A 10368-nucleotide genomic window follows, 5' to 3' on the forward strand; every position below is an offset into this window, starting at 1 on the left:
AATGCGGGCACAAAGAGCAAAGAATTATCCTTATGCTGAATGACCATAAACTTGACGGCCATCAGCTGAGCCATTCATCAATGTAAAGGCAGTTTCTGACTGATAATGTAGTTACTAGAGTGGGTAGGTTTTGCATAACCTCTGTCACCCATGAGATGTCTTTTGTGACAGTCAAGAGAAGTCAGTTTAATTAGACAAGCATGGACATACACAGTCCAGTTAAAAATGATACACCAGATACACCCAAGAAAGGGACCACATATTTATTTGAGCCCAATAATTTGAAAAAACGAAGCTAAAAAATATATAAATATGACTAAAACAAACATAAAAGACTACAATATATTCTTTAAAAGGTGTTTCTTCTTCTTTTTTTTTCTTTTTTTGTTTTTTTGCTTTGGCTAAATCTGCAGTGCGACAACTCACCAAATGTAACATGTGAAGCCCTGTGCATGGCAATGTGGTGCTAGTAATATTACAGTTAAGTGCAGGTATGAAGTACATAGCTACAAGAAAGACAGTGCTATAAAGAGAGAAATAACACAGCCCCTTTGAGAGAAAACCTATACTTTTTTCATACATCCAGGGGAAAACACACAAGAGGATCAATCCCCTCTAAATTGCCTACTTCATATGGGGGCATCAAGGATGTAAAGACCCATGTGACAAATGCAACAGGTGGGGTCCAGTGCAGTAGACCAATAAAATATAAGCAGAGTTAACATGACGGCATCAGACAACTAAACTCCCTGGGTAGACTTCTGAGATGCTGGGGTGAGATCTTACACTACAACACCACCATCACCGCCCTCTGTATCTACACCCGCTTTTTTCGTCTTTGTCAAAATGTGGGTAAGCAGAGACAGGCTAAAAGGAGTGCTTACTTTGTCTTTAAACATACATTGACCAAGTGAATTATCATAAGATCAGATTCAATTATGACTGAACAGACTTGGTTTAAAAGTGCTACACTCATATTGCGTGCGTGTAAAAACAGGAAAAGTGTCCACAGGAGAACGATACGGTCTGCACCACCTGACATGAATGGATATTCTTTAACTTTCAGGTCCATAGAGCAACAGCTGAATCCGTGGAAACGTTGAATAACACCAAACCCTTAGTGTAAGATGCCAGATTTTTTTTGTTTTTTGGAGTTAAATCCCTTCAGTTTGGCGCATCAGGAAAAGGGTGTTGTTTCTTACAGAACCAGAGACTGGAAGCTCAAACTCACAACTCAAAAATATCATCCTCGCTCTCCCTAAGCTTCTTGGTGTACTTGGTGACAGTAAGGGGCACCGCCACAAGCGCGGACTGCTGCTGCATTCTGGGGGATGAAAGGGCACTCTGGGATCTTGTGAGCCGCCGCCGATCCGGCATACTGCTGTTGCAAGCCGCTTCAAGCGCAGCAAACCTGCAATACAGGGAGAGGAGAGAAAAGCACGGGTGTTCAGACTGACTACTGGTCAAGAGAATAAATAAATACACAAACAAACAATAGCTGAGAACATTACGCTCCACACCACGCGGTTGTACCTTTTCTCTCCTTCCTGGCATCCCTCCACAGCTGCTTGCTTGGACTGGCTTATCAGACCGTCCATCTTTTTCAAGAAATCCATGGGAGAGAGTTCTGCTGCCCCCTTTTTATCGTCGCCTTGTATCAGCTGAGCATCTGCTGAGTCCACCGTGGCTAAAGCCGCCCCGTCGCCGCAGGGGGCACAGTCTGACAGCATGGGGATGGACAGGGAAGTCTTCAGGAATATGGAGTCGTTGGTGTACAGTCTGTTCGCTCTCTTGATTTGCTCCATCTGCCCGGAGAGATTAAGCCTTTTCAACACTCGTCCTGTCGTCTCAACTCCCCCCCCTCCCCCTTTTCTTTAAACGACACGTTCATACTTACAGACACTCCATATTTGAGGGCCAGACCTTGCAGCGTCTCCCCGGGCTGAACTTGGTGTTCAATCCGTCTCTGCCGTACCGGAGAGACGGAAGACTGGACCAAACTGCCGTAGGACTTGGCGCGGCTCCCGCGGAGCAAGCCCTTTCCGCCGTGTGGGAAATGCGCCCGTTCGTCGGCGGACATGATCGGCTGCTAACCGCGGTTAGCTTTACGTCGCCGACCGACGTAAACGCTCTTTACATATTAAGAGGATAGGTTTCACATGCGGGCTCAGCTAGCTAAACGTTGTTAGATCTCAACGGCAGCTAGCTCAAACGCATCAATACCTGACCGTGTGCTTACCAACGCCTCGGTAAAGCCGCTTCTTTGGGAAAGTGGTTTCTTGCGAAAGAACCTTATCACTCGGCAGTCACCTGCCATTTGTTGCCATGGCTGCCAGGCTGTGTGACCAGTCCCATGATTCCTTGCGGAAATTCCGGAAGTACGAACGGCACCGTTTACGCTGTCGTCGTCGTCGTTCACGTTTTCTTCACAGTTGCGGTAAGCTTATGGCTAATAAGCATGTCCTTTAAGAGAGAAGGGAGCGACCAGAGTCAGCTGAACGTTCTGCAGGTACGTCTACAATTTAATCCGTTCAGTGGGATTTTATTCATCCTGTCTGCACAAAAGCACAAAAAGTAAGGAAATGTGTGTTTGGTAGATTATTTCTTTGTTGTAAAAACGCTTCTCAGCAATACATCGTATACCGTTGGAAAGCCTGTTTATTTCCCTTTTAAATGGCGCCACATGTGTAAGGAACATGCATGTGTGGGATGAGCAGCAGAGCTGAGTATGTGGGCTGCGCCCATTAAAAATAGGCCAAATCTTCCCTGCCAATGCCAAACAGCTTATTTTGCTGCTGCTGTTGACTCTTGTTTTGACCTTCTGGTACCCCAGGTGCTGACAATCAGCTGCCTGATATAAGATTCATTGCCAAGAAGCATTGTTGCAACAAAGAAATAAGCTACCAAACACACATTTCCTTACCTTTTGTGCTAAGTTTAGTTGTCAGTGGATCCTTCAAACTGAAGCCAACTCCCCAGCTGCTGGACAGCTGTTTCACTTTTTCTTTTTTTTGCTTTGTTTGCCATGTTCTAGAAACGGCGTGTTGCAGATCTTCTGTCTAATTTCATTCCAGAGGATGAAGCGGCCCTGATGAAGAATGGAAGGTGAGCTTTACATGGAGATGAAGCTAATTTCAGCGTTTGGCGTCTTGAAATCTAAACCATATACTTGTGTTCTTTGATTGTGACATTAGCCAAGGAAAATTAACGTGACTAGAGTTATACACGCCGCCTTTGTTGCTTCATTTTCCAGGTACACCTGCCTTGTTTGCTCCTACCGCCCCGTCTTTGATACAGTTGATATGCTGACAGTACACAGGAAGGGAAAAAAGCACCTGGAAGGTGAGTCAGATATGCATCTAATGTCAGTAAATCAGGCCAGTCTGTGAGATGCCTTACCACTTGTCTGTCTTGGGTTGTATAGAAATCTTATTTGCCATCTAAACAGCAATTCCACGTGCACATGCATCTCTGGATCGGTAAGCTGAGACGACATTTACACTTGTTATTATTGTGTGATCTGTATCTGAATACATTATCTGGATATCCAGATATCTTGATATCGTTTTGTTTGACCAATGCTGCTGAATGATGACCAATTGTTCCTGATGACATTAGACTTGCCGTCTCCCCACCCTCTTATTTAGTTACATGGTGTTCGCAAAAATATACATCCGATCATAACATGGACACAGTGCATACAACAAGAACACATAAAAATACCAAGTGTAAATGTTAAGGATGTTATCCATTTTTTTCATTACACAGATAACATATCCAGGTGCAGATCACATAATAAAACCAGTTGGAAATGGAATGCTCTGAGCTTTTGCCACTTGTTTGACCTGACGGGCCAGATTTATAGTAGTCTTACCATGTGCCAGTTGCTTAGTTCTTCAATGTCTTTGTCTGTATGTTGCACTGCCATGGGCTGGGGGAAACGGCGTTTCACTTCATGTGCGCAAGTACATGAGGTGAAATGACAAAGTGTTCCTGATTCCTAATACGTTTTATTGTATGTTTTTTCTACTTGTCGTTGTTATGTCTACTTTTTTTTTTCTAATTTAAAGCACTGCGAGCTGTATTTCACCTATGAGAGGTTCCCTGTAAACTTTATTATTAGTGTTATTACTATCCTAATTCTGATTATTTTTTCCCCCAAGGGCTAAAGTGGTTTTACAACAAGAAAACACAACTGAAGCTGGAAATAGAAAAACGAAAACATGAAAACTATGCCGAAGCAGAAGTTAGCAGAAAGGTGTGCAAGTGTAACATTTTGGAGCAGTATGCGTAACTGATCAACCAAGCTGTTTTTTCCTCATCCCCCTCACCAAATCTTAGAAGCTACTTGGTTTACATGGCCTTTTTGATGTTTTTATCCAGGAACCTTCCAGTTCGGCCCCTTTATTAGCACAGACACGGAAGCTCACCCATCATGCGTTGCTGAAAACTGTGCCATATAACAGCTGCCACCGAAAGACCAGGTTAGTAAGACTGTTGTTTGTTAATGAAATCTGAATTCTGAGACTTTCAGGCATTAATGGTCAATTGTGTCTCAGTTTAGCCATGAAATGGAACCACCATGGTTTTGATTACATTCTAAATGAAGCCCTTGTCAACAATTTCAAGGACAAATTCTGAAAGTGGACCTTTAAGAACTGGCTCAGACCCCTTTGGCGACCCTTTCGGAACAACACAACCTGAACTAGATAAATCATTTGGAATGACAAGAGACAAGCTACCATCAAGTAGTTCTTGCAGCTTCAATGCAGGTAAATCCCATTCCATGAAATCTTTTGTTCACAGATTATTTGGAAGAGAGTCAAGGCCTGATCAGGCTTTAATTAGGTCATGTTTTGTCTTTGTCAGCCAATAAAGGATCAGATACAACTGGAAATGAAAAGGGATCTCAGCCAGAGGTATTACAGGAATCAGAGCCTTTAACACCCCATAGGAGGAGAGAGTTGGAGCATTACCTTAAACTGAAAAGGTACAAGTACTGATTTGATATGAATTTTAACACGTTTTTTTATTTTAATTTATGCAACTGTAGGTGAAGTTATAATTGTTCACCACTAGATGTCAGGACAGTATCTTTGTCTTTTTTTGACCTCATGGTTTCAACTTCACTTTGTCCCTATTGCTTTTTTCAGTGATGGGTGGTTGAAAGACAAGAGTGGCCAGTGGGTTAAAGATGAGAATGTGGAGTTTGATTCAGATGAAGATGAACCTCCTGCACTCACCGCACCTCTTCAAAGTGACTGAAACAAAAAAAAAAACATCCAAAAAAAAAACCATTAGTTTTACCACAATGCTACAATGAGCAGCCAAAGTGTTTCTTGACTGGGCCACAGCTCCATGTGGAAGGACTGTCTTTTAGAGATAGGGAACTTCCATGAGTCACAGAAATGTCATTGGTGGTTTTAAAAAGCCAGTGTAATAGGTCATCTCACTCTGAAATACCCTTGTTTTTCATGAGTTGGATTGTTTTGGAACAATGCTTTTTTTTCTTAGAAGGTGCTCGTTAAACTTTTCTCTCTTGTGATGCCGGTGAGGGCAAGGTTCAGTTGTTGTTAGAGAGCAACCAAAACCAAATGCTGGATGCTACATGCCTGCTCCTGACCAGTGCCCGTCCATCAGACCTGTTAATAGCTCCAAAATCCCATTAAAGAGAATTTAGAGAGTACACAACACCGCCTCTCCAAGTTTAACTTTTCACGGTCCCTTCACAGTCAGAAAGTTGTCAGATGAAGTTGAAAGCTCCCTTAACTTCAAAACTGAAAGGTGCTGCCATCACTACTAGCAAAGATGGGACTATTTCCTTCACCCATTGTTTTTCTTCCCTCTTAATTTTGTTCAATTTCTTGCCTCTAGCAGCACTAAGCCCCCGTCAGTTTAACCATGTATCAGCGGCAGGAGAGGTCGACGTCGGTGCTAATCTTAGTAGCAAAGCCACTGGTTAGCATTCCTCATAAGGTTTACATTCATGGTCCCTCCTAGTGCAGTTGTGTTAAATTGGATGAGACCCCATGGGTCAGTGAGGGACGGAGGACTTAACGTGGGTTAGTTTCTAATGTTGACGTTAACTTTTATCAAACTTAATAAAAACTGGTGTTGCCCTGAGTCCCTTTGCATGACCATGATGGTCCTTTCATAGAACAACCTTGGTTTTTATTTGTAAATATTGTACAGAGCGTCCGTTTAACGGGCCAGAAATGAAAAAATGCTTTAAAGTAATTCTTTGCAGATTAAGTACTGACAACCTTTACTATGCCCTTTTGGTGTTGCACCACAGACGTTTTCACCAACCGATACGTCAGAGCCAACAAAAAGCGGTCAATAAAACATGTCAGTCAAAATCACATTCTGCTCCACATTACGATCCAAATACATAGCTGTGTTTTACAGCGGAAAAAATGTTTAAAGGGGGGAAGGAACCCGGTGAATGGATTTAAGGTCAGCATTGCTGTGCCACAAATCATTACAGCGTGCCGCGGTGTGCCAAATGTCACCATGACTGATACTGCAACCTACAAAACTCAACCTTTTGTGAAAATGGTGATTTGGTCACTGTTTATGGTCATGTCACAACCGACATTATAATGAAACTTGGCAGTTTTCCTGTATTTGAACTCTTCGTTGAAACAGGAATGTGACGTGTAAAAGGTGAATCGAGAGAAAAGTGAGGCAGAGTTGTGGCACCGACTCCACGCTGAGGAAACCTCGAGGTTAGCAGCTGTTTGGGGTGATCATACAGTTCCTTAGGGTCGCGTGGGTGCCCACCCACTGTACCCCTTTCACCCTCTTAAAAGTTGGCAAATATATTTGGAGCAGGGTAACTGAAGCCCAGAAGGTTAAGTTACCCTCCCCATGGCTGGGGTGGATAGGGGGTATAAAAATAGGTTGAGGTGCTGGGGGGGTAATTAGAGGACAACTAGCGTGACTCGCAGAGATATCGAACTGACTTGTGTCTTTACATGAAGACTTCAACTTTAAAAATGCTATTTACACACACACACACACACACACACACACACATATATATATATATATATATATATATATATATATATATATTACACACACACATTGAAGTCAAGTCAATTTTACTGGTATAGCCCAATATCACAAATTACAAATTTGCCTTGGGGGGCTTAACAGCAACACAACATCCTGTCCTTAGACCCAAACATCGATAAGGAACAGCTTCCTAAAAAAACTTTAATGGAGAAACAATAGGAAGAAACCTCAGGGAGAGCAACAGAGGAGGGATCTCTCTCCCAAGATGGACAATGTGCAATGGATGTTGTGCTTACACAATTAACAGAATACAACATTGAAAGAGGGTAACAGAATTATAGGACTTGGCTAAACAGAGGCACCGGGCTGGGAAGGATGTGCAGCAGGTTAGGGTGGTGAAAGATAGAGATGGAAATGTGCCGACAAATGAGAATGTGTTGAGAAGGTGGAAGGAGTACTTTGAGGGGCTGATGAATGAAGAAAATGAGAGAGAGAGAAGGTTGGATGATGTGGGGATAGTGAATCAGGAAGTGCATGTATGAAGAGGATGAAGAGTGGAAAGGCAAGTTGATCCTGATGACATACCTGTGGAGATTGTTTAACACAATCCTGGAAAGTGAGAGGATGCCTGAGGAGTGGAGAAGAAGCATACTGGTACCGATTTTCAAGAATAAGGGCGATGTGCAGAACTGTAGCAACTACAGAGGTATAAAGTTGATCAGCCACAGCATGAAGATATGGGAAAGAGTAATAGAAGCTAGGTTAAGAGGAGAGGTGATGATCAGTGAGCAGCAGTATGGTTTCATGCCATGAAAGAGCACCACAGATGTGATGTTTGCTTTGAGAATGTTGATGGAGAAGTATAGAGAAGGCCAGGAGGAGTTATATTGTCTTTGTGGATTTAGAGAAAGCATATGACAGGGTGCCGAGAGTGGAGGTGTGGTATTGTATGAGGAAGTCAGGAGCGGTGCAGGATATGTATGAGGGATGTGTGACAGTGGTGAGGTGTGCAGTAGAAATGACAGATGGGTTCAAGGTAGAGGTGGGATTACATCAAGGATCGGCTCTGAGCCCTCTCTTGTTTGATTTTTTTATACTTTATTGGTTTGATACTACTACAGTTAGATCATGTAATGTAATTAGGTGTTTTACATTCAGAACAATTAAAAGTATGTTGTTCTTTTAACAGTAAAAATGAAAGGTTAATAGGTTGCTTGTATTGTAGTCAAACGAAATCCATAACATTTCATTAAAATGCAGAACTTGGTACTATTTTAAAGGGAGCCATTGTGTTCAAAACACAGGGTAGGCCTACTATATGTTGCATTAGGTAGGCTATCTCAATATGTTTCATTTAAGTTGATTTCATGGTTTTGCAGAGGGTAGCACAGAGAGACAGACAGCAGATGATGGAGAGGTGAACAGTGCAGCACTACACTGCATGAACTGTATCTGAAAACTGTGTGTGTGTGTGTGTGTGTGTGTGTGTGTGTGTGTGTGTTTGTGTGTGTGTGTGTCAGAGAGAAAGATAATTTATTATTTCAATAAACTAACGATAACAAATAAATTTAACTGTTTTTCTGCAGCCTGGTACTGTAGCATGTTATTAAATGTTTAATGATAGCAGTTGTGAATTATTCTGCTTCTACTCAATATGTTACTAGGTACTATTTTTAACATCACAATTCACAATTAATCTGGAAAGTAAACAACAGTTTTTGTAGTCAACATTTCCATTTTTCAGTGATCAAATAAGGCACCAGGGTGCATAAAAAAAAGCATCAATATAGAGCTTGTTAACCAAAGTAATGTACGGGGCTGGACCCCTGCTGAGGTCTGGGCAAAGCCCAAATGTCCTCAAATCCTAGAAACGCAAATGATTGCCTTCAGCACACCACCAAGAGGGACTTCCATATGGCAAGTCCTCTTAACATTTAGTAGCTCGACGAGATATCTGCAATGACGTAATTGTATGGCAAGCCCTCTTAACGTGTATTTTGACTAGGCGCAATGACGTTTGAGAGATCTGTAATGACGTCAGGGGGCGGGGCTAGCTAATAAACGTTTAAAAGGGCTTGGCAGGCAATTACGTCATTGCAGAGATCTCGTCGAGCTAATAAATGTTAAAAGGGTTTGCCATAATTTCACAGACGTGAATCTGACAGAAATGGCAGCGACGCTCGTTACAGTTCTCCTTCCGGTCTCGCAGTCTCACGCAGATCTGTTTCTCACGCACCAGGACAGGCCGGCAGGCCGTCACGGGGCCATGGATGGATGGATGGATGGGGGGAAAAAATGTCTTCAAATTATTCCTATTTAACGGCTTGAAAACCAGGTCCTGTCGTTATGCACACTTTCACCTCCTCGTCCATTTTTTGGTCTCGCTAAATGAAAGGAAGAACTGTTTCCGGTCCCCTTCAATACAGCAAACCCTTTCCAACTCCGCTAGCACCGCGCTAGTTTCTACACAAACACAGCCAGTCGTCATTCTCCCGTAGCGGCGCCACCATTAAAACATCCATTCTTATTGTGGACACTTGAAAGCTGCAATCTAACATTTCTCCATTAATAAACCATAATTTCATTCATCGCCCTGTGGTGGTTTCTTCTTCTTCTCCAGCAGCAACCAGAGTCGCCGACTCACGACTTCAACATTAAATTCTGATGAAATGTGTCCTCGCTCAATTTATAACCGTCAACACTGATTGAATCCATTACTTTCATATTAGCGAAGCCTGCAACGCAAGTTTCTCTTAGGTCAGGGATGCGGTTTCTTAGGCTCCGCCCCCTTTGCCTTCAGGGGGCGGTCGCCAAAAATCACCCATACTGCTCGTTGTAGTTCTCTCAATCAGCTAGCTCCTCCGTCGCTTCTGTATGACGACATATTCGTACTCAACCAATCATAGCACAGACAGGCGAATATTAATGAGCTATTTCAAGGGGTTACAAACCTATAACACGACCTATGTCATACCATGAGCAAGAAAGTCGACGTGTACCCCTGACCAAAAGCAATCAATTTATTTCCGCAAACAGAGACTTAACACGTCATAATTAATCAGTTTAATGTTATTTTGCGTTGGAGCCCACCTTTAAATTATCCTTATATCTTGAAAAAAGGAAGCACAACAATCATAAGGTATCGCCAGGTTTTTCAAGTGATAACACATCTTGGTATGAAACTACTGAGTATTAGTGGGTTTATCGAATATCGGTGATGGTAAAATAACATTTGCTTTGTTTTAAAATCATCTGCTCACGTGTTGCAAGTCTTTACAAGTCAGCTTTTCCTGCTCCTCTCTGTTGTCTGTGAAGTATGAGATGCAGTATTGCATCTCGCTATTTCAA

At 42.5% G+C, this 10368-nt stretch overlaps 2 protein-coding genes across 2 annotated transcripts; one reads left to right on the forward strand and one right to left on the reverse strand.

Annotated features, from left to right (window-relative positions):
• Positions 1–254: 254 nt before the first annotated feature.
• On the reverse strand, positions 255–2083 carry lysmd1 (LysM, putative peptidoglycan-binding, domain containing 1). The gene is made up of 3 exons (XM_056285646.1): positions 1898–2083; positions 1534–1805; positions 255–1411 (listed from the first exon to the last, which is right to left on the reverse strand). The coding sequence occupies exons 1-3, from the start codon at positions 2078–2080 to the stop codon at positions 1228–1230; spliced, it is 639 nt and encodes a 212-aa protein (XP_056141621.1). The 5' UTR covers positions 2081–2083; the 3' UTR covers positions 255–1227.
• A 270-nt stretch (positions 2084–2353) lies between these two features.
• On the forward strand, positions 2354–6116 carry scnm1 (sodium channel modifier 1). The gene is made up of 8 exons (XM_056285645.1): positions 2354–2509; positions 3035–3105; positions 3254–3342; positions 4164–4258; positions 4384–4484; positions 4630–4772; positions 4870–4990; positions 5154–6116. The coding sequence occupies exons 1-8, from the start codon at positions 2354–2356 to the stop codon at positions 5263–5265; spliced, it is 888 nt and encodes a 295-aa protein (XP_056141620.1). The 3' UTR covers positions 5266–6116.
• The last annotated feature ends 4252 nt before the right edge of the window (positions 6117–10368 follow it).

The sequence above is a fragment of the Lampris incognitus genome, chromosome 9 (genome assembly GCF_029633865.1).
Source record: "Lampris incognitus isolate fLamInc1 chromosome 9, fLamInc1.hap2, whole genome shotgun sequence".
NCBI classification, from domain to species: Eukaryota; Metazoa; Chordata; class Actinopteri; order Lampriformes; family Lampridae; genus Lampris; species Lampris incognitus.